The 24,050-nt window shown below is 44.6% G+C and overlaps 1 protein-coding gene across 4 annotated transcripts in view; it reads left to right on the forward strand.

Moving 5' to 3' along the window:
- Positions 1 to 24,050, forward strand: part of CMPK1 (cytidine/uridine monophosphate kinase 1) — a 31,377-nt gene that overhangs the window by 4,468 nt on the left and 2,859 nt on the right. The window contains exons 1-7 of one of the 4 annotated variants that reach the window (XM_067001167.1): positions 2,072 to 2,656; positions 3,358 to 3,504; positions 4,393 to 4,545; positions 6,011 to 6,087; positions 6,166 to 6,262; positions 9,791 to 9,890; positions 10,976 to 11,108. In XM_067001167.1, coding sequence (XP_066857268.1) covers positions 2,642 to 2,656; positions 3,358 to 3,504; positions 4,393 to 4,545; positions 6,011 to 6,087; positions 6,166 to 6,262; positions 9,791 to 9,890; positions 10,976 to 11,091 — 705 coding nt within the window. In that variant the 5' untranslated portion in view covers positions 2,072 to 2,641 and the 3' untranslated portion in view covers positions 11,092 to 11,108. Of the gene's footprint in view, positions 1 to 2,071; positions 2,657 to 3,357; positions 3,505 to 4,392; positions 4,546 to 6,010; positions 6,088 to 6,165; positions 6,263 to 6,736; positions 9,085 to 9,790; positions 9,891 to 10,975; positions 11,109 to 24,050 lie in introns of those variants that run through there. The other 3 variants (XM_048059075.2, XM_048059076.1, XM_067001168.1) reach the window with 3 other exon arrangements.

Here is a 24,050-nt window from a genome sequence, read left to right on the forward strand (position 1 = left end):
TTTGACTTTCATTTGCAGATTAGCAACGATAAGCTGAGATAGGATTCAAGGCCAAAGCAGTAAGTTGTGTTGCTCTTGCTTTTTTTCTTGGCTTCTGCGTACTCAAGGAACTTTCAAACTGCGTAGCGGAGAGGTGTGTTGCTGGACCACACGGGGCTGAATCGGAAGCAAATCTCGTGCCCCAGCAGCAGCTGATGCACGCTGCCAGTCCTTTCCTACTGCGCTGAGGGAACGGCCAGGCTGAACTTGGCCGTATTCAGGCGTGGCACGGATATGAGTTCTCTGCTCTCGTTTGCAGTTCATGCGAATCTACTTTCAGCAAACACAATACGTAAGGCTTGTGCTGTCTGCAGGCGGAAGTTGCGGATCCTGGCTGGCAGACGGACGATCAAGTGGCAGTGGTACAGGGAAGAAAAGGGCGTTCTGGAGAGGCGGCAGGCTTGGGGTTTAATTCGGAGATGTGGCACAGCCAGAGCTGTTCTAAGTAACACCTCTCACGTGGGATTGCTAGAAACTTGAACTTGCCTTTCCACTTCACTTTGCTTTTTGAAAGCAAAGGAGGAAGATATCTACACTGAGAACAGATTTTCTGTTAAGATACTGGGATTGTGGTTCTCCAAATGTGAAAACAGTTTTGAAAACAATGAGAGCAACTTGTACGGTAGCTGTTTGCTGATTTTCTTCTAGAAAAGCGTGCCTGTCAGCTAGCATGGTGGAAAACTATCTGTGAAATATGTTTTAGAATAGTTAATTGTATATCTTCTTTTTTGCACTCCACGGTCTAGAAATCTGTCTGGATCTTAGATGCATGGCATCCAGGTATTTATTTTTTTTGTTTGTTTAACCTGTTTGACATTTTAAGTTGACCTTTCAGCCATCAGCTAATGTTATGGATCTATTCTCAAAGAATGTATGCATTCTTTTGGGAGAATTGGAGGAACTGCTTTTTCATTGTTTGGAAGTCACAGTCCTCTTTCTGATTTCAGAGAAGTGGTTGCAACAGGTTCCATCCTGGGGATTGCATCGTGATGGACTCGGCGCTGCTGGAAAGTCCTGCTGGCACAAGGCAAACTTGCAAGGCGTGAGAGCGTTTAGCCCGGTGGTGCAGTAACATTACAGCCTCTTTTGCGAGCTCTTGGGGAAGTTCAGGTTTTGTCTGCTTCAGGACGCTTGCTGAGGGTTTGTCTCGCCGAAGATGAAAGAAAACTTTGTGTCCTGGGCACATGGCTTAATTAAAACTGGCAAGAGCAGCATGAGCACCACGTCCCCGAAGCCTGCTGTGTATAGACTCGCAGTCAGGCCTTCCTCTGTTCCTGTTTGCGTTGTTTAAACTGACATGTTGTCTTTGGCTCTTGCTCTCGGTGCAGTTAACAAATAGATGTTTTGCCACTGAAGGAGAAGTTTGTTTTCCTTATTGCCTGGTTAATCCGTTCTGAAGGTTACTCCAGAATACAATTTACCATTATCTAAAACAACTCTATTTATACAACAGCACTTTAAAACACTTCTATCTTTTACTTTCCTGTTCAGCCGTTAAAAAATAATTTAGTTTGCTGCTGCAAAGGACGGAGAATTCCAAAAATTGTCTGACTCGAGTTTCTTTTCATGCATGAAAAGGGACATGCCAAGGAAAATTAAATGGTTTGGTAATCCTCTAAAACAGAAGGGATTATATTTTTCCTCCTGTTTTCTTCTTCGTAGAAATTTAATGTGAAAAACATCATCTTTCTTTAACTTTACCAGGAACTGCATGTTAATTTGGGGTTCAGCAGAGTAAGGTTTCTTGCTTAAGAGAAAAGATTTACTCGGGTTTACGGCTTCTGTAGTCCATAGTTAATATGTAGATTTGCAGTTAAATAGGCATGTCCAAATGCAATGCACATGAAAGCAGGAGTACAGAGAGCTTACAGAAGATATTTGTGGAGGTTTTTCTTCACAGTTACTTAAAGCGAAATCTTGTTTCCTTTTCTTTCCAGATGTGTAGAGTTTTGGAGATTTAGGTAATTATATCCCTTCTTAAATTATGACTATGCAGAACTAACTTTCCACGCTTTTGTGGGTGAAATTGGAAAGCAACTGAAATGTTTTTAAAGCCACTTAGTGGGTTGTGTAATATTTCTGTTGTACTTAGTCCAGTAGCCAAGTTTTTAAATCCCAAGTTCACAGCCTGAGAAAGCATTTAGTCACATTATTATGCTGCTCAGGCACCATTTTTGAAATTTGCTTCAGATGTTGCTGCAGCCGAGCTGATAACCCTGAAGTAATTTGCTGCTGCTTTTGTTTCGTAGCAAAAACTTCAGGGCAAGTATGTATAGGTGTACTCTGTCTTGGGTGTATAGATAGCTTAGGTAATCGCCAAGGAGGTGCCTTTATTGCCTGTTTAGCTTAAGTATTCATTAAGGAGATGTCTTTACATCTGTTTTTAAGGACGATATTTGTTCAAGGAGTACACTTGGTTAGTTTTCTTGTGATGTTAAATGAGCTGAGCAAATGACTGTTTTGTGATATGAATTTTCCCTTATAACAACATGTTTCTCTTTGCTAAGATCTCCCATGGATTGATGAATCTGCTCACAGCCCGCGTCTGAGCCTCCCCCAAGGGCAGCCCTCTGAGTTTTGGTCACCTCCTTCCTGGGGAAAGATGAACACGGGGCAGGTGTGCAGGGCTGGGTTTGGAGCAGCGTGTGGGTAGGACTGTTTGCTTGCAGCAGTGGTTTCTGTTGGTTCAAGGGATCTGTGCACCTGCGCTGTTACTTCTAAGTGGTCCAACCAAGGCAGAGGAAGTTGCTGTCAGAATTGCAGCTAGAAAATAAGGACACTGCTGTGCTTAAAGCATGCCTGCAGCTGCAGAGAGGCAGGAATTGGTTCATGTGTTTGTTTTTTGTTTTACCTGTTGTGTGAACCTAGCAATGGAAGACACTGTCCTAAAATTTTGAAGAGGCTATCAGTCAGTAGGTCAGATCTGGCTTTACTGAGTGGAGAAGTGAGGTACTGGAATTGTGTAGGATGGGGTGTAGCTTCTATCAAGTCTCATGCTTGTTAAATGTCTCATGCACAGTGTAATGTTTCAAGAAGTGCCTCGGGCACTTTGAGTCTTTCTCGTTTCCAAACGGGACGTTACCTTTGAAAACAGGATGTGAATATCTGACCAAGGCCCTCTTGACCGTTTAGCCCAAGAATCTCTCTTGCTGTGCTTTCAGTGCATCCTGAAGACGGAATAGATCTGCCACTAGCAAGCTGCTATTTCCGATATTTTTCTGTTGTAATACAAGGATAAATGTGGCTGATACTGTTGACTGATGTAACTTTGCGTGTGTACTAATTCAAGGGAACCTGCCTGTTTTCTGCATGTTTCAGAAATACGGCTACACGCACCTTTCTGCTGGCGACCTCCTTCGAGACGAACGAAAAAGGCCGGGCTCACAGTATGGAGAACTCATTGAGAACTACATTAAGGAGGGGGAAATCGTACCGGTTGAAATAACAATCAGCTTGTTGAAGAGGGTAAGGAAAGGGCTATTTCCTTTCTAGCTCGCTCTTGCAGGCTAAGTGACAAAGCAGTGGCAGTATTCTTAAAGAATTGCCCATTCTCCAGCGTAGTATGAGCAGTATGGAATAGCAGACATGCAGGTGCCCATTGCGTGCTGTGCTTCTCTCAGCAATTACTCGTGCTGCTGGCTGGCTGGACGGCAGGAGGTGATAGCCTCTGATACCTAGGGATCTGTGAGAGTTTAAATTTTCTTTTTGGGTTCTTCTAGGGAAACGAATGAAGATCTGTATTTCTCACTTCCCTTAGCACGCTTTAGGACTTACTGGTCAGATCAGTCATATGAGAGTGTAGGGTGAAGGCATTAAAGGTATTAAGTTTCTGTAAGTTTTACCAAAATAGACAGCCAGGTGAAGGAAAGGAGAAGAGCACCTGCTAGTGTTCCTGTGTAAGGAAAAGCTCCAGTGTTCATCCTTGTTAGATGTCCAGGAAAATAATCAGAGTATCTCCTTTGTGACAGAAAAAGCTTCTGTTGCTCATGCAACTAAATTTCTCTGGAGGTTTTTCCATTAGACTTAATTCTAGACCAGGGACAGTTTGGCATCTTACACTGGTATGTGCTGTTACACAATATTGCAGAATATAACAAACAAGCCCAGCTTTAAAAGTTTGAGATTTTGAGCTTTATGAACTGGTGTATTCAGTTTGAAAGGAGGCTCTATTGTTGCATCAGCAAAATAAATAGAACATATTGAAGGTGGAACAAAAAACATACTCTGTAAATCTACAATAATTCTAAGAGAAATACTTATTAATTTGCCATATGAACACTTTGGGGATGGTTGAGCAAGTTGATAAAATAATTGCACATGCGAGGGATCTTGAATTGAATTCTCTTCTGGCAGGCTATGGATCAAACAATGGCTGCTAATTCCCAGAAGAACAAGTTCTTGATTGATGGGTTTCCCAGAAATGAAGATAATCTTCAAGGCTGGAATAAGACTATGGATGGAAAGGCGGATGTTTCTTTTGTTCTGTTTTTTGATTGCGACAACGAGGTAATGAAGTGTGTTAGCCTAACTTCTTTTCTTGCTATATTGCGAGGTTCGCTGAAGAAGAACGATAAAACTCAGTTGGGTAGTGAATCTGTCAGTACTAAGGGACTAGTGTTGGAGTAGAAGGAAAACTTGATTTGTGAGTTTCAAGCATTTTTTGGCAACTTTTTTCTGCAGATGACGAGCTGCAGGCTTTTGCAATAGCAAGTGAATAATTACACTTGGTATAATTGTGTGCAAATAAATTTTATTGAAGAAGCGCTTCAAAGAATTGCATTCTTGAGAGTTTATAAAAGCTTTAAATATATTAAACAATCATTTGATTCATGTTCTGAAAACATTGCTCTGTTTACTCTTAAAGATTTCAGACTACTTGTTTGGTAGCAATGTTTGCTTTAATTCTAAAGTGCCGACAGCGTAAGTCTTAATTTTCATAGTTGTGAGCTGTGCTGTAGGATACCTCATAATCAAAATTTTATTCAGCAAGTCATTAGATTATAAGGGCATTTTGACAATGATACATTATATTAATTTAACAAATGCCATGATATGCTGTCTTTTTAATATGACAGTGCCCTTGAGGGATAAAAACTGATAGTAAAATAACATCTTAATCTGGCTTCCCACCTTTTCTCCAGTTTTCTGAGAAATGTTATTAATTTTTTTCTTAGTTGCAAAGTTTTTTAGTCTCAACAAGTGTGGGTCTATTTTTCTGCTTAATAAAGAAAATAAAAGGTTAAGTGAAAACTTTCACTGGGGGTGTGTTAATTTTGAGGTTCTAATTTTTACTATAGATGTACTTTGTAGGGGAAAAAAAAATCACTTAACTGTTGTCCTCTTGCATGCGTAAGGTAAATATACTCATGAGGGGTACACGTGTCAGCATTGCTTACTTAACTTTAGGCTTCAAAACTTACAGTTCAACGGGCAGCTTTTAAGTATAGTTTTATAATTTTTACTTAGACATTGCTTTTTAAAAAAACTTATTATGGAAATACCAAATAAGAATAGTATAACTTTGAATAAATTAATGTGTCATCTTACATAAATTCTTGAGAGAATACACAGTTTTCAGTACAAGCGTATATCCATAGTCTAGTTTGACACTCTGCTTTTCAGATCAGAACACATCCTTGAAAATCAGATCACTTTCTTTAAATGCCTCAAGTTGGAGGCTTAGTCACACCACAGAACTTGATGTTGCTTTTGCTTCCACTGACCCTAATTCCATTTTAAGAACTCCCATCTTAAACTGGTGAAGCGTAAAGCTGTCATCCTTTTTCTATGGAATAATCTTACTTCCCTATGTGAAGTCTGGCTTACATAATCAGATCTGGACAGTGTTTTGTGTCTGGACTATCTAGATTTGTTACTAATTCATGATTTATTTATTTATTTTTTTGCTCCTACTTTTCAGGTAAGCACATTGTGTTCACAGTTATGATCATCCTTTTGATATCTTTTGTAGATATGTATTGGTCGCTGTCTTGAAAGAGGCAAGAGCAGTGGTAGAAGTGATGATAATCGGGAGAGTCTGGAAAAAAGGTACTATATTCAAACTTTTCAGTTTTCTTCTGTTTTAATTTTATTATGTAAATAAATACATTCTTTGCTTTCTCCTAGAATTCATACATATCTGCAGTCTACTAAGCCTATAATAGACTTATATGAGAGAATGGGAAAAGTCAGAAAAGTGGATGCCTCTAAATCTGTTGATGAAGTAAGTATATAAGCCTGAAAACATGGGGATGGCAGTGGCAGGCTACATATTTATGGCATTCTTCTTGGATGTATGTATGGTTAGTGAAGCTAATTAGGCAGTGATGTTTATTACTGAAGGAGGTTGTGGAACTTTCGTTTTGACTTGTAAAGAACTGATTGAGATAGGAATAACTAAGAAATCAATTTGTTCTGCTTGAACATGAGCTGGACTAAAATGATTTTCATTGTTTCTGTGTTCAACAGTTTCTTGTCTTTAGCACTTTCATGAGATTTTGCTTTTCTGAACTATTTATTATTGTTCTTATGTCCCACTTTCCTGGAGTTGATGCCAATTTTTCTATTGAAGAATCACTGAAAATTCTAAGAAAAACATCTTTAAATACTATCAATTATTGTGTGCTGGATTAACTTGAAGTGACTGTTTACCTAACACTTCATAAACTTAATAATGTTTTAATCTCTCTCTTTTTAGGTTTTTGAGAAAGTTGTACAAATTTTTGACAAAGAAGGCTAATTCCCAGCTTGAAAGTTCATTTAAACTTGTGCTTGAATCTTGCTTGAATAGCTGCTACTGCAGTCCACTCTTTGTAATTGTTTTAAAAGGTTTTTTATTGTTTTTCACATATTGAATGATGATTGAAGAAGCAGTTAATTACAAATGGATCTGTTTTTTTAATAGGAAGTAATTTCTTGTGGCTATAGTATATCAGTTTCAGGGTTCTCCATTAGTATAAGTTCAGTTGCTCATGTGGCAAAATCATAGTTAAAACATCTCTGAAGAGACTATTCTGTCACAGTTCTGTGCCTGTCATGGGCGGCCCTTCTTATTCCTTATTGTCATGCACCTATTTTTGTTAAGGATCAACTAAACAGCAGTATTTAGCAATGAGGGACCTGTGTGCCCTTGTTTATTTCGGATGCTTGGACCAATTTGAGGAGACATTTTTTCAGAGTATGATTTTTGTCACAGAGTTCCCTGTTGCCCCCAAACGTGTATTCTGTAAGTAAAACTACAGTTGTTATGAGAATCTGTTTTAGCAGTTCTCACCAAACTATTTAATATGCTGTTCAGCAATAGACATACAGAGTAGTTTATGGAAAGTGGTGCTGTCTTATGATTCTGGGTGTAAACTGTCTTGTAAGTTCTTGACTGTCTGGATGACACGGCCCTGGGCTTTGCCTTGTCTTCGTTTCCAAAAAGTTGAGAATATCATTTCAAAGTCAGATCAGTTTTCCATTCTCATTTATTTTGAATGATAGTTTAGTTCTTAATTATGGCATGACCTTCACAAGGTGCAAAACTCTTAAATAGTGTACATTAAGCAAAATCTTCCAATAGTTCTGTCTTTTGTAACAAGTGGAAGGGATTTCCTGTATTATAATTACTGAAATACTGTGTTACTGAATGCTTTAAGGTTTATTACTTGGGGAAATATTTTTATGGTTAAACTTATGAATTTGTTTCCCTAAAATTATATAATTTTAATAGTTGTTGTTTTGAAAAGATTGTAAATGATTGCACTTTTGTTATTACATGGTCAGCTGAAGGGAAAATATCTGCAGAAAAAGTCCCATTCTCTTAAACAGATTGGGTCCTGCTTTATTACATTCTCTTGCATTAGTATAGTCAGCAGCAATAATAGTTGGGAGAAGCAGATAACTAGCTGAAAAAACGGTATTTTAAGTGTTTGTACAGATGTGGTGTAATTCTACCTTTTGTTTAAAGTAACCTCCCCCCATAAGACTAGCATGCATAGGGGCCCAACCATGCATTCCTTGCACACCCTAAGCTTTCACTGAAGAAGCCCCAAGAAGGCTTGAGGATGGGTGATTTAACTAATTTTAGTGATAGGATTCTTCTTGCTACATTAACTGACATTGTCATTGGTTTGTGATGTGCTGCAAATTACAGGGAATTGCAGTTTGAAAATCTGGGGATTCAGCTTTTCTTTACTGATGACTTTCTATATTTAAAGAAAGCTTTAAATTAAGCCTAGCTTCTAATTAGAATCAGTTTTGTTGGTCCTCATCCTGTGATCTGATGTGTGCAGGCAGGTTTGTATTTGCATGAATGCTCATTTTACTGAGGTTCTTGCTGCTGTTGGACTGGGCAAGAGGTGGATACAGAAATAGAGGGTAAACTACAGGATCTCTTCCAGTATGGTGGTAGTTCAAACAAAGGACTGAGCACAAATACCTGTTTACTATTGCAGAATATATGGACCACGATTACTTTTGTTAGTATGGGAGGCTAATGCTTTTGCTTTATGAATTTTCCTTTAAAATAAGTAAGTAAATCATGGAATGTAATCCTTATTGTATAAGTATGCTGACATAGGATAGGAACCAGTGAAACTACACTTCTGATATGAAGGCTAAAATCAGGACTTTTTTCAAGACTTCAAGCAGGATTCTTTAATCTCCTTAGAGATTTAGTTATCTTTTGTTTCTAAGTTACTGGCTCTTAAAAGTTCTGCTGAGGATAGAGTATCTGTTTTCTCTCATCATATACTTTTCTATGTATTTAAGTGCTAAAACAAACAAAAAACCCTTTAGAGCAAGTTGTTTTTTTGTTCTTTTTTTAAAGACAATGTTTTGGCAATACTGAATTTGGAGTGGATTGTAATGTGTCTGTACAAAGACTAGATATTTTTGTCCTTTTATTTATTGAAGATGCCATTAAATGTTACGAAATCTTTCAAGTTGGATTTAAAATTGAAATGAAGATTAAAGGTAATATGCCAATGTGTTGTGCCCACTTAGCAGCAAAACTGTACACAGAATTTGAGAAGATCGAATAAACTTTGTTCTGTGGCTTAATAGGAGTGCTTGGCTTAATTTCACTGTACATATTTATGAAAAGCATCCCTTATAACAATGCTAAAATATGTGTACACTTCATACAGCTTGCATGGACAAACACACAGATACATCTATAAAGGTTCACCTTCAGCATCAAAACAGAAGTCCTGAAGACATGAGAACTCTGCAGGCATTTGCCTAATCTTTCTTGATTTCTTGACCTTTTCTTGATTATATTGGTTTGTCAAGTTACTCTATTCTTACAGTTCTGCAGTAGTAATTTGTTTGGAACATCTGTGAAAGAAATGGGACTTGGGAAGTGGACCAGGAAACATGATCCTATTGTGTAGCTACTGTTAGAGATAAATTTCTTGATTTCCCATGCTTCCTTGCTCAATCACTGACTTCTTGGATGCTTTTCTGCTCCTCTGCTTCACAAGTCTATGTGCTTTGCTGGAGACTGTTCTTAAAGGAGCTTTTCTTCCATTTAGGGTACTTTAGTCTAGATGCATCAGTTGAGAACTTGCTTTTGGACACTGGTCATGATTGCCCTTCAGGACAGACAAAACTGAAAACTGGTTTGGATATCGGTGGAAGCAGGATTGGCGCAGCATACTGTTTTTTTAGAAGACAAACAAAAAAAATTGAGAGGTTGCCATGCTTATTTAGGTCTTTATATTTCACAGAGAAATTTGTCACAAATGAGTTGTTTATTCACATGTAGGTTTCCAGTAAACAACATGTTGAACTTGAAACCTTACTCTGGAAAGATTTGCACAGCTGGCCTGAAAGGAAGGGGAAAAGCGGGGAATTTTTCCAGCGGTGTAGGTATCTTTCTGCCGGTAAAACTGTGTAACCAAATGTTATTTTAAAAACTGCTGCTGAAAGCTTACTCTGAGGATGTGGAGTCTCCTAGGGGACAGACTGACAAGGGGTTAGACTCTGGTAGCTTGTCCCAAAGCAAGCTTTCCTCTCCCATAGGTAGGAGAGTTGAACTGAAAATCCCTGCCAGAAAGGTGCTGATTTGTCAGGGGAGTGGGGCAGAAGAGACTGGTATAGAGAAGACTGCAAGCATGGAGTAGAGGATTGCCGCAGTATAAGATGTTCCCCACTGACAACATTTGTCCTTAATAAAAAGAGGTGGTTTGTGAGGGAATTCCAAGATCTTATGCAAAACAGCAGGGAAAGCCGTGTGCTGCTGCCCAGGCTGAATTGAGGAGAATGGGCGAGTTAAAATGAGAAAAAAAAATCAGGCTGTAGCTGCCAACTGTCGTTATCTGTTGGCAATTTTGAAGCTGCCAGCAGTTAGGAAAGCTACAGCTTAGTGGGTTACTTTCCTGCTTAGTTTGAAGTTCAGTACCAGTTCGGTCCCTGTTGTGAAGCAGATGTCTTTGAAAGCTGCGATCTGGGGCTGCTCAGTTGGCCTTCTGCTCAGGTGGGGCTGACACTGTGAAGAAGAGCACAGCAGATTACTCCTTCGAGGTGCAGCGCTTAGAGGCTGTGTGCTTGCTGAAGTCCTGAGATCCCCGGAGTAACGGCTGGCTAATAGTGAAAACTGCAAGACGATGCAAAGATGATTCAGCTAATCGGGTAACAAAGGAGACAGCAACAAAAATATTAAGACTTTGGATTTCATAGAGCAGCAGCTCTCGCCCTCTTTTGATCTGCAGACCTTTACAAATCTTCCAGCGGAGATATGGGAGCATAGATGAATTTAATCCTGCTGCTCTCAGCTATTTTTCATGGATTGCTTAGTTTAAGATGGTGGTTTTCAGCCTGTGGTCTGTAGAGTATTTGTTGGTAACAATAGATGTCTTTATTGAGTCTGTTAATCTGCGCAGCTGAAGTATTCTCTATCCTCTTTGCTTTCTGCCTTTTAATGTCTTTTCCTTACCTTTCTGAATTGCAGATACTCTTTGGGATGGCGAAAGGGTGCTCTTACCAATCTCTGTTCCTTGCAAAAGAAGCAAAATCTTTAAGTACCGTCAGCCTACTGCTGTTTCTGCCAGTGAGCTTGGTACATAATCTGTTACAAAACTGATAATAAAGCATGTTGTGCTATTTTTTAACTATAGAAAATCTTTGTAGTACCTGCGTTCTTTTCTCCTGTGAGATCAGATGTGCCCGTCTTGCTTCAGCACAGTGCTTAGCAGCAGTTGCATGAAAAAAACCTCAGTCAGTAGACACTGAACAGCAGTGACCTGTCATGCTTCGATGGGAGCAAGTGAGATGATTGAGGAGGGGAGTAAAGATACTTAAGGAAGCTCAGTCAATTCTGCTTCACTAATCAGACTTTGGCTTTAGATACCTATCTGTTCTGCGCGGCAGCGATGCTTGGATTTACTCTCGCTCATCTTTTCACAATTATGCTGGATAGAAATTCATACAAATGCACTTGCTGCCTTGAAGTTGGCTGTCTCCGCTTGTTCTCTGCCACCTTGAATTTCAGGAGTTACAGGGGCAGGAATTTGCCCTCGGAGTAAAGCTGTAGAAGCTAAAATGGGCAGAATGAAGACAAACTGAGCCATTCTTGTGAAGAGCTAGATGCACAGTTCATTTCACTGCGAGCAGCGGTGCCAGGCTATTTTGTCATCCTGGTTTATAACTGTATTCAGACAGCAAAAGAGAAATTTTCTCTTCCCCCTCAAATATTTGGCAGAAAGCTTGCTTTTGTCTAAAATGCTCCTTAAGTACTGTGCAAAACATTCAATACTAAACCAAATAACAGTTTGAGTTGTGCTTTTTCTTTCTAATTTACAAATAGGAGGGTTTGGTTTAGTTTCATGTAATAGCCCGCTGCAGCGAGACAACTCTTGGAAAATGCAAGGCGCCATCCCAAAAGATATTATCTGTTTTATTCTGGAGGGCTTTTTAGCACAATGCAGTTCCTTTATGGTAAGAAACAGCAAAGACTGCGGGATTGCTGGGCAACTCTCAGGGTAAGTATGATGATATACGATGGTATATGGAGATGGTATCTGATGAAGCGGATCTGCTTGCACAAAGCTAAACTGTGCTCAGCACACATTTTCATTTAGTGCTGCGAGGCGTGAAAAGGTATTTTGGGATAACTTCTCAGTTGGATCAGGTTTTAGGAATGAAGCTCAATCTATCATGGGGGTCTTCAGGGACTACCAGAAACCATCAAGGTACTTGGAGGATCTATCTAACGCGTGGTGGCCTCTTCGTGGAGCTGTCTCTTCAGGTTGCTGCTTGGGGCATTGCCACTGTTGTCTTCGAAGCGAGATCCAGCTGAAGTCCCCCGCTGTGATTACCAAATATTCCAATGATATGTTCTAACCCAAATACCTCTTGTCATCCGAATACCTCCTGTGGTTATGTTTGCTATGATGGAAATCATCAGTGCTTTTTTTTCAGGGGAGGACTGGCACAGAACAAAGTTCAGCTGCTGGCCCCACCTCGTACTCCACACACACACACATTTCCTTTGGGAGGGAGATGTTCTCTGGGTGTTGTAGTGGCTTGTCTACTTCCATTTTTCTTTCCAGGCTGCTCATCTTAGATGGATAAATTTTCCCAACAGCAAAGTACCTCCCTACCCCAAGAGGGGAGATGGTTGCTGGACCGTTAGAGGAGCCCTTGGGCACAGGAGACAACAATGTCATGAAACATCCTGGATCCATTTCTCAAATGAAAGTGTAATCAGCAGCCACATTTTTGCTGGCTAATCAGAATGTCCATGGAAAATAGACACAGGGATAATTTTACCGTATTCTTTTTCATTTAAAATTTTCTGCGGAAAGAAAAGTGCATTTGACCGCTTCCTTGTGACACAGAGCTCGGCATTTGAAATGCTGTTCCTGAAGCAAGCCCTGCATTTGGCTCACCATGTGCGACTTCTTGTGAAGCTTCCCTGGTCTCTTGGATGCTGTTCCTGCCAGCAAGAGCAGATTGCTTCCAGCAATAAACATCCCACAAAATTATGTATGTTCTTTAAGAAAAGTACCAAGATTTTCTGCTAATTGCAAAAATACATAATGGATGCCTTCAGCATCTGTTATTTATTCTATAACCAGCTTTCATCCAAAAGTAACCTTTAAACAAACATTAAGATTGGGTAGTTTAACTGTTCCAATGTGTCACACACATCTACACCCTCCAGTTTAATTATGTTTGAAACATGCTTATATTTGACTCTTAGTGAGAGGGAGAGTTGTTTATATCTCCAGCTCGTAGACATTCACAACCTGGAGAAGAAGATGCTTGGAGCCAGACTTGAAAGCCTGTCTCGGGCGTTCAGCTTAGCTTTTTTGGGAAGCGGCCCCACAGCCTCCTGGAGGTAGGATTTTGCTCGCAAGGCAATTGCTTAAATGTGCCACAAGGAGGGGTGCAAGGTTCACCGAGAAGAGGACGCGGATTGCAAGTGTCGTTCATAGGCTGCGCGGTATTTCCCGTGCACTGAAAGATCTAGTTTTATTAAAAAGCTTTTTTTTTTTTTTTTTTCCTAATAGTGTAACTTAAAAAAAATCCCATAAGGAAACATATTTTGGGATATCTTTTTGTCGCAGAGAGATCTGCTGTATTGGTAACTTGGCAACAATGAACATCAGGCTTTTTTTGTCAGTTTATTTAATTGCATCTAATGAGAAAAACTAGATGGTGCCAATTTAATTATTGCGGATGTTCTGTGCCGCTACGTTCGTTATAGGTTTGTCATTCCAGTCCTGAACCAACTAGGCAAATTCTCGAGCTTGGCTTGGGTGAGATCTTTCCGTGAGCGAAGGAGTCACATGCCTGGTGCCCCGGGAGCTGTGTGTTCCTGGTGTCTCCATCCCGGGGTGATGGAGAGACTTCTCTCCAAGGTGAGAGCTGGCCTGGGCTGGCACGGGGAGCACCAGAGGTGAAGCTGCTGGGAAAAGCCGAGTGCTAAGCACCTGGTTCCCTTCCACAGGGCAACTTTAGAGCAAAATGTCAAGCTACACAGCCCAAACCTGCACTGTTTTGGCTGTTGATTGGTAGTTCTTGGCAAAATCTAGATGCCCTTCCATTCTATCATTCCTTCCAAAGGGCTCTGATGGGGATGTGCAGGCTAGTTTGCTCCTTTAAAGAATAGCTCAGGACCTGCTGACCATCCTGCCATCGCTGCCCCACGCTGCAGTTTCAGGATGAGCCTGCTTTAGGACCCGTCAGTGCAGTTGTCTTAGGGCACTGCTTCGTGTTGGAAGAGAATTGCCTCGAGAACAAGTTGACACAATTGCAGGCAGGGTCAGAACCAAAACCGGCTTGGGATTCTCCTTCCCCTTGTGGGATGTGACATCCCTCAGTACTTGTGTCCAGCTCTGCTGCAGAATGAAAAGCTAGATAATTGTGCTTCAGATAACACGTGTTTTTAAAAGTTAATAAGAACATCACTTAATTAAAATAAGGCACAAATGACCTTAATAATAATAAGAAAAGGTGATAACCTTCGTTTTGAAAATTAGTTGAAAAATGACTCATCCATTAACTGTCAGTGTGACAGAAATTTTGAGTCCTGGGGGGAGAGCAGGTAGGTTTCTGCCTTCTGGGTATGCACGGGGTCACCACAGCAGCTAACCACGGTAGACAGGAGGCATATTAAGAGCCTTCATTAGCTTTGTTGTCACTTTTCCATCATGAGCAATTAATTAACTCCTTCCTTATCTATCCTGCTGTCCCCTCTCTGAACTGCACGGTCCCATAAAAATATGAGCTCTGGGGAAAAGAAAGGGATAAAAGTGGGGAGGTGAGAGCCCCCCCAAAACAGCCAAGGAGATGCTGAAGGGCCCCAAAAGAGTAAGATCTTTGGGAAAAGCCCACAGGTTTGTCCTTGGTGCAAAGGCAGGGTAACCCTGATGAGCTACTAATTGCTGTAATTGCTTCCAGCAGGGAAACCAGCCCAGGTGCCCAGGGCTCTGCGGTGAGGACAGGGACTTGCTAACAGGGTTCCCTGCAGGTAGTGTGAAATTGCAAATGGGAGGCCAGGATTTGGTGTCCTGGTAGGGCAGCACTGTTCCTGTAGCCCGTGCTTTGGGATCTAGGCAAGGAGCAGAGGTGAGCACTCTGGGTTTGGTTATCACTGCTTTGCTTTGCTTTGCTTTGCTTGTGGGTGAAGCTCTCGGTGCCGCTGGGCTGTGCAGAGGCAAGGTGCTCGGGGGATATGCAGTGCCAGGAAGGCATGGCCGAGTTCTTTCCTTGTGTTTTGTTGGGTGTTGTGGGAGTATAAAACTTGGGTCCGTTAGGGCAGAAATCTGCAGCGGGTATGGGCTGCCTGTGCTGCCTGGGGATCCCCTTTCCCACGCAGCGAGCGCCCCAAAGGCCCCGGCTGGCCGAGGAGCGTGGTGGCACTCGAGGGGACTCCAGTGCCACAAAGTCAGCGTGACTGAGAAGCCTGCCAGGCACTGCGAGAACACAAAATTAGGTTAGAAATCAGTTGGGGCTTGGTTTTGTCTTTGCTTTCTGATTCCCTACTCCCCGCCCCCTTTTTTTTTGGTTTGTTTGTCTCTGTCCAATAACCACAAGGAGTAGAAAAGGTTTTTTTTATTTTTTTTTTTATTTTTTAATTATTATTTTTAAAGCAGACTCAGATTTTCATGTCATCTCTTGTTTTTAGGAGCTTCACGTAAACGGGGAGAGGGGACCCAAAACCAGCAGAACACAAAAGCAAACCGACTCCCTCCAGCTCCGGCCCCCTCACTGTGCCCTACCTGGGAACGCTTCCCAGGACACCATTAGGTGTCCCCCCAAAGGTGCCTGTGGCAGGCAGGAACAGCAAGGGGAAAGGAGGGGTAAACATGGGGACAGGGCACCGGTGGACTGGCAGTAGTGGGCTGTGCATTGTAGGGGTGAGCCCCTGTTTGGGGGACAGGTTCCCTGGGGACGTGGGACCGTCTTCTGGGCCCTGCACAACTCTGCCTGCACGTATAGACACCAGCAGTCCCCCAACCTGCTCCTTTAGGGGTGATGCTAGAAGCATCCCATGAGGTCTTCAGGGGTGAAGCACAGCCAAAATAAATAAAAAATGTTTCCAAAGGTGAAAAAAGCCCCAAGCTGTCCTATTATTTAAAGGAGCTGCCTCCCCTGTGTGACCTTTGGGTGCGTGCTGATGGGTACCTGCCGCAAGGATTTAGTCTGGATCCAAATCCCCTCTCCCTCTGCCTTTCTCCCCTGAAATGGGAGCTGTCATCATGCTGCTCAATCTTTTAAGTCGGCCTGAATGCTGCTTGTCTCTCTTGCTTAATAAAAGCAAAAAGTCTCTGGGAATCTGCATGAGGTCATTGCTCTATTTTAAGGTGTGTTCTCTCCCACTGTCTTCAGTATTGGCCTGGTCTCCTCTGCTTTATGATTCAGGTGAAGGCACTTTCCTCACAAGAGGGTTGTTGTAGGGGAAGCAGGGGAGGAAGGAGAGGCTGTAAGTCTGTGAATATGCCCGTTGAGGCCACTGTAGTCTCTTAAAATGGGCACCGTTTGGCAGGGAGGGGAGGGACGATGGGCACTGGGGTGGCTGCGGGTCCCCTCTTGCTCCGTGGACAGGAGGAGCCCCAGGGTCGCCCCTCATTGCCGCGGGCCGGATGGTGGTGGAAAGTGGTCTCTTGCTGCTCTCCGATAGGAAGCACAGCTGTGAAACTGCCGGAAATACTCATCACAAGTAATAAAAGCTCAGCTGCTAGGAAGATTATGGGGATGGACCAGCAGTGGCGTGTCTGAGAGCATTGGGTTGCTGTGATGCAAGCCGTGCATCTCAGGTGGGGTAAGTCCTCTGCCAGGGATGAAATAAACTCTTGTAGCTGGGACCTCTACCTGCTGAGCTGTGCTGGTCTTTTTTGGCCTCAGACCATGGCCCGCTTGATGTCTTTAAACAAATCAATCAAAGGGTAGCGGTGGGGAAGAAAACACAAACAGGAAGGGCAGGATGGAAGAGCAGGTTTCAGAGCGAGCTGATGCCATAAGGAGGGGGGTAAATCCCTGGAGGGTGTGTGAAACGGATGGCTCCGGTATTGCCGTGGTCAGGATTTGGGTGAAAATGTGAAGGGGGGGGACTGTCTGGCTCCGGACAATACCTGGCGACTTGCGGAGAGGAAGAGCAATGAGGCTGATGAGAGGTGACCTAGGCAGGTCACTCAGAAAATCTGGTTTGCTGGCCTGGGGAGAACAGGGCAGCCTTGGCCTGATGTTATCTGGGGCTGTGTGCCAAGGAGGAGGCAGCGATGTGGGTGGGAGTCTCTAGGACGGCATCCCGAGGAGTGGTGATATCTGTCAGGAAAGGAAATTTCAGCAAAACCTGTGATTTTTAAGAAAAACTTTTTTCTTTTTCATCTGTATATGCTCACTTGGCTGGGTGAGCAGAGGGCTCCAGACCTTGCTGTGTGGTGAGGTGGTCCCAAAGCCCACAAGATCCCAAATATTGCATCTCTGTAGGACTTTGGCATCTGGCTCCTGCTGGTTGAGCTGAAGTGACTTTCCCAAGGGCACCCAGGTGTCCTGGGGCATGAAAGAGAGGGGACCCCGAATCTCTCAGTTAACCTTAAACTACCGCAGCACCCTGTCTCCTCCTTAGTCTTCTTTAACAGGCAACAGCTCAGGGTACCTGTTAGTGCAAAGCTGGCTCATCAACACATTTATATTGGTTTAACACTGAAGTTAGTGTATTTCCGGGGTAATCACAAAAATGTGTTGGTATATTATTTCTCTCAATGACATTCTTATTTTAAGATGGCGATGTCATGACTAGAAGGGACCTGCTGAATAAACAGCCATTGTTTTTCTTTGTGAAGAGATTATGTTTTGTTGTGCTTGCGGAAAGGACTTCTGCTGCCATGTGTTGCCTTTTAAAAGCAAAAGGAATAATAAGCAACAAAAAAGTCTTTAGACACGGTGCCTATTTGGAAGGAAAATCAGGTTTGCTATCGTGTGCGTCGTTCAATTTACTTTATATTAATTTGATCTTTTCTTTTCAGCGCAACCTGATTAGTTCCATATGTTTTTCCCCATGGCTTGGCCAGTAAAACTGCTTGTCTGAGTCATCAACTAGATAAATAATTGGCAGCTCCAAGGGCCCATCTCCTAAATCATTCCATAGTCGCTTGTGGCCTGAGCAGATCCCGGTTGCTTGTGCATTTGAGTCAGCTGTAAAGTCTAATCTGGGCTTTCACTGGCCCCAGGGGACCAACAAACTGCCGATTACGGAGCCTCACGTCGGCTTGTCTTGGCACGGCCTCTGGAAGAACGCAGCGAGCCGCTGGGGACCGCGCGGTCGGGACTGGTATTTATGGTTGGGGCTGAGGAGCCGTCCCAAAATGGGCACCCCAGGGTGCACACCTGGCAGCCCTGTGGTTTCTGTGTGGGGACCTGGAACGGGGCCTGGGCTTCCCGGGGGCTGAATTGCTTCGTGGGGACCCTGTGCTGGCATCTGCCCTTGAACGGGCCGGTCTGGCCTCGGGCTGTCCTGGCATTTTTCTCTTCTCCAAACGCAGCTCTCGGTCCCAGGTGCAGCTGGCTGAAAGGCGGCCCCCAGCCGTGTGGCAGGGACTGAGAAGCACAGCTACGTGGGCTGCATGAATACAGCCCCGTGTGACCCCCGCCTCCCCACAGCTCAGCGCTGTGCCAGGAGCAATAAAGTGGGCACGGGCCTGCTCCTTCACCCGTGCTCGTCTCCTGGGAGACTCGATTCCCTCTGCTCATTCCCTCTGCTTAAATAAGAGAAACGCTGGACATCAGCTCTCCTGTCCCAGCTAGTTATTTCTGGCTTGGTTTATTTTTCTTTTTTTTTTAAGGGTGCCATGTGGGTTTTGTTGAAATCGGATCCAAGCAGTAACCCCGCCATGGTTGGGGAAGTCGTGCTGCTGTCCTGAGATTGCAAAGGGAGCTGAACTGGATGCTCCCTTCCCTGAATGTGGGGTTTGGAGGGTATGACTGCAGCTCAAAATACAACAAGGTGCCAAAAGCCGGATGAGAGATAGCTCGGCAGCGATCTCTGAGCTTGAGGAAAAATAGTGTAAATCTGGAACAGGCCCACGGTCTTCAGAACTGGCTCCAGGCATCTCAGCAGGGGAGGCACGGCTTCTGCTGGGTTGGAAAAATAAAGTGTGCCTCTTGTGAGATGTCCTGGCCCCTTGGCTTGTGTTAGAAGTGTTCGGGGCAAGCCTGGTGCCTCAGAGAGATGCCCCTGAGCCCCAGGGCAGGTGGTGGGCACGGGGAGGGGGCAGAGCCCTCCTGCCCTTCGGGTGGCGTTGAGGAGTTCCAGGTAAGTGAAGTTAAAGGAGAATGAAATGATTGCACTGGGCTGGGATAAAGGCCACATTATCGTACTGCAGCATGTGGCGGTGGCAACCAGCAGCATCAAAATGAGCTTCAGGGAACTGAAACCAAGCAAATCGATGGGTTCGTATGTGCACATCTCTGCCACAACGTGAGCCAACATGGCTCCTGCCGTGGCAGTGCTGGGCCCGGGCCTCTGAGGCCTGCTCAGGTCCTCGTCTGACTGGTGCCTGCTTTGGGCTCTGTGGGGCTCCCAGGAGCTCCGCGGCCTTTCTGTGCGAGGGGAAGGGTGCCGGGTGAGCCCTTTGGTGGATGGGGCCAACAGGTGACTCTTTCCCAAGCACATGGCTAGCTCCCCTGAGCAGCCTGTGCAAAGATGGACGCTCTCTTCTTCCCTAACCTTCCTCTCATGACTTCTTCCTTCTCTCTGTCCTCTTGAATGTTTTGATGTGGATCTAGATTGATGTTTTGCAAAAAAACAGCTCTCTTCCATGGCTGCCCAGTGCCTTCTCCTCCTCTTCCAGCCCAGAAAGGACCAGCACTGGCTCCTAACCTCTCCATGGGGCTGGGTCCCTCTGTGCCCCCAGCACACACAGACTTGCTGGGGGAGAGGGGTGAGAAGAAGCAGAGGACTGGAAGAAGCATTTTGTTAGTCAATGCGACTGGCCGAGTTGAATTATGTGTTAAAGTTTGACAGTTGTTGATGCGTTGAGCATTTTGTACCATTACAGGGTTTTAGGAGTCCCAATGCAGATTTTCTATAATTTGTTTGCTGTGATTTGAGTGTTTTCCTTGAAGAAAGAAAATTCGCCATGCAATTTACTGCATGCATGTAAATTTTTTTTTTAATGTGAAGTGGAAGCAAGCATCTGAAATCATTCTTCTCCTTCTGACAGCAACATCTGTAAAACCTTAACGCTGGGAGGAGGCAGGAACCAAGAGATTTATAACCCCCCGCTGAAATATTGGAACGACCTTATTTCCCGGCAATTAGCTTTGCTCAAAACATTTTTGTTTCCTATTAGAAGCAATCTACTAACATTTATATTGATGTGTTTAATAGTTGTTGGCCATCTCTGAATTCCAGCAGGCAAGGCAGAAGGGGAGGGGAGGAACACGCTCTCTAAACTGTGAGCACATTTGTGTTGCATTGTGTGTTGCGTTTGTTGATAGTGGTGAAAACATCCATCACGCTATGCTCTGCGATGGGGATGACATCTTTGGGGAAAGGGAAGGGAATTGGTCCTTGGCCAAAGCTTCCCTACCGCTGCAGTGTATCAGGATGAGCTCCAGCGCCTTTGTTGGAGAGGGGATCTTGGTTCAGCCGAAACTCACGAAGAGTGGAGAAATGAAGAGAGGCGAGGAAGGAGCCGCCCCTACACGTAAGATGCCGGAGGAATGAGTAAGGGCTCTGATGGACAAGCGGGGATGAGGCAGTGGGAGAGGTTACCATTGCCAAGCCCAGGGGCACAGAGACAGGCGTGCGTCCAACTCAGCCCCTGCATCCCGGTGCCTGGCAGACTATCACCCTATAGACTTCAAGAACAGTTTAACCTTAAAATTAGGATGAAAAGCAGGTGGCCGGGAGGACTGTTCCTGTCCTGCAGCGGATGTGACCATCTACAGCTGAGCAGGGAGCTGGTGACAGCAGCTCCTGAGACCTCTCTGGGGCAACCTGGGAGAGAGAATTTCTCGCAGCCCTCAGTGAGGAGTGATTTTTAGTTAGATGGGTGGGTTTTTTGGGGATCTTCAGAGCATGATGTCATGGGATAAAACTGAGAATCGTATTTTAGGCTGAGTTGCAATGTGAGGAAAGCCTAATGTCTGAATGCATTCATAGCCTGGGAGGGAAGTTGCAGTGAATGCTGTGACAGTATTGTCTTTTAGGAGCAGGAAAAAGAAATGCCTGCTTGCTCCTTGGCTTTGAGCTCAGGCAGATAAATGTATCTACATAGAGTCCTGAATGGATCTGAAAAAGACTAATGGTTTAATTGTTGGAAAAAACACTGTTTTAGGAATGTCGAAACAAAGTTAAGTTTGAAATATTGAGGATGTTTAAGGACAGTGACTTGTTTCTTTGTTTTGAAATGATTTATTTGCCTTGAATTTTATTTTTTATTTTTCTTTGGGGTGGTGGTGATTTAGGATATTATGGTTGTGGATTTAGGATATTATGGTTGTCCAACTGGCTGTGGAACGTTCCTGTGATGGGCAGCATGGAGGAGAAGCTTTCTGGGGAAATGCTGTAGCCTTGCCTATGAGGGATTGTCATCCCTAGTGTTCATTCGGGTTTTGTTGTCTATTTGCTTGCTGGAGGTTTCTTTCACCAGGAGATATCACTTGGGAAGTTTGCTCCAGGACAGACAGCTGATGGTGTCAGCTCAGTTTTGTTAAAGTACAATGACAATTCACTTGCTTTGGCTGAAAAAAGCCATTCCTGACCCAGCTGCTTCCAGCTCTGCCACAGTTCACCATCCCCTATGCTGTGCAGTTGTGACTGTTTCATCAGGCTGTGTGGTTAGCTGAACAACCACATGGTCCAGGTTAGAAACCGATCCCTTCTGGGGCTGCAGCAGTGAACACAGAGCTGCGGGCCTCAAGGATGGCAATTTCTTAATCTGGTTTGACTTGAGAGCCGCGGCTTTGTACAGTCACACCTGAATATTCACCCACTCGGATGATTTCTCCCCATAAATCACTCGGTGGCTGAGATGCTTTCCTCAGTTGTGCGTGCGCTGTGTTGAAATAGCCACTTAGGACCAAACCTAGAGATGTTCTGCAGGTGTAGAGGCTGTTTTGACAACCTTGGGGAGCAAAGATGCCAAAGAGGCAGAGGTTACCTGCCTCTTTAATGCCATGGGGCCATGGGCTGGGTCCTCTGTGGGGCTTGGGGCACTCCTGCTGAGGTTGCTTAGGGCTGCACTCTTCTGGTGGGGCTGGAGGTTGAGAAACATCTTTGAGATGCTGCAGCAAAGTCCTCCTGGTACATTTGTGTCCGTAGATGGCTGGAGCATGACAAGGCAAGCTGAACAGCAGGCTGAGGACGAGGACACCACTCCTCCCCCAGTGAACGGGCATGTTAGGTATGGAGAAGATCACATCTCTCCTGCTCTCTGCTGCACTGCCTGCCACGGAGGGAGGGTGCTGCTGTCAGTCAGCAGCCTGTCTCGCTGCAGGCATTCCTGGCACAAGTCTCTTCAGGTTCACCTCTTTGTGTGTAGTCAAATAATTCCCCCTCCAAGGAGCTCATTTGTCTTTCTTTTTCTTTCCAAGGGGCCAGGGCAGCTCCTGCTCCCCATTCTTCCCTCCCGAGAGAGGCTGAAACCCCCCTGCTCTTCGCTGCAGGCACTGCTGTGTGGGCCAGGAAAAGGGCGATGTGAGAGATGGATTCTCCTGCACATTCACCCCCAATTATATTTTTGTGTCTGTAAAGCATTGCTTAGATGGATCCAGAGACTCTCGTATCACATTTCCATGGGTCTGGTTTGACACCGCCCAGTGCCGCTGGCTCCTAGGAGGTCCCAGGGCATGGGCAGCTGATCACGCAGCGGGCGACCTGCCCCGCTCCCCTGGCTGCGATGCAAGGGGCTGCTGGGAGTTGCCAAAAATCCCTTAAGAAAGCTAAACACCCAGGGAGAGGGGGAGGGCTGTTGAAGAACGATGTCGGTTCCACCCCAAAAGGGGTAAACTGGCCACGAACTGACCTGTGCTGCTTCTAGCTGTTAGGAAGGCGAAGGGCAAAGCCAGTTAACACAGGAGCTGATGGGGGGCCAAAACTCAAGTGAGCTCGTGATGGAGGCTGGGGGGCAGCTCGGTTTGGTCCTTGTTCCCAGAGCGTCACCTGCTCAAAAATGGGGAGAATTTAAATGGGAGAAAGGATGTAGAGAGGGAAACTGGCCCCAGTGCTGAAGGAGCAGTGGCTGCCAGTGGGACTGGGAGATGATCCTTTTGTTTCACACGTGCCCCCAAGGATGCTGCGCAGGCTGGGGGCAGCACCCTTGCCTCCCTGGACAAAGTGGCTTTTCAGCAGTGGATTATTCTGGTGGAGGTACCGTAAGCGTGTATTTTGGCTGAGGGATGCTGCTTTTGGGGGTGCTTTTGTGCGGGGAACTCAGTGTGTGGGACCATCCTCGCTCTCCCTCCCCGAGGGGCAGGTCTCTTCACCTGCCAGCTGCGGGCGGGCGCAGCACGTGGAATTAGCCGGGGGTGTGTGGGTGCACGTGTTTATTTTCTTATTGCTTTTGAAAGAGCGACGTTGTGGTGGCTGACATCTAATCCTAAATTTGGGATACCTGGCATTGTAAGGAGAAAACAAACCTTCCTGCACTTAAGATGAGTGGCGGGGCAGGTCTGGCCCCAGCGCCTTTCAGAACTCCTTTGACCTTGCGAGCAGACCCCCTGGGCTGACTGACAGCCTTTTACGGCCGCATTAGAGCTGAGGTGACCTTGTTTATCTGGGGATTCACCTGGGAGACAGCAGACATGTCCAGGGATATGAAGTCTCGAGCTGAAAATGTTTGCTCAGGTATTAGGGCTAGAGTTAATTTAGACTGAATGCCTCCTCGGTGGCACCAGCCGCTGCTCCGCGGGACAAGGCGCCCCCCGGCCGATGACAGTTGTTTTAGGCTTGCCTTAGACATCGGGTTCCCGAGGGCAGGGCTGGAGGGGAGCCATGTGGAGTCTTTCAGCTTGCTCTGAGTTTCCTTTGTTTAATATCTCTTGGTTTTTTGGTGAAAAAATGAGCCCAG

Source organism: Anser cygnoides, chromosome 8 (genome assembly GCF_040182565.1).
Source record: "Anser cygnoides isolate HZ-2024a breed goose chromosome 8, Taihu_goose_T2T_genome, whole genome shotgun sequence".
In the NCBI taxonomy this organism is placed as follows: domain Eukaryota; kingdom Metazoa; phylum Chordata; class Aves; order Anseriformes; family Anatidae; genus Anser; species Anser cygnoides.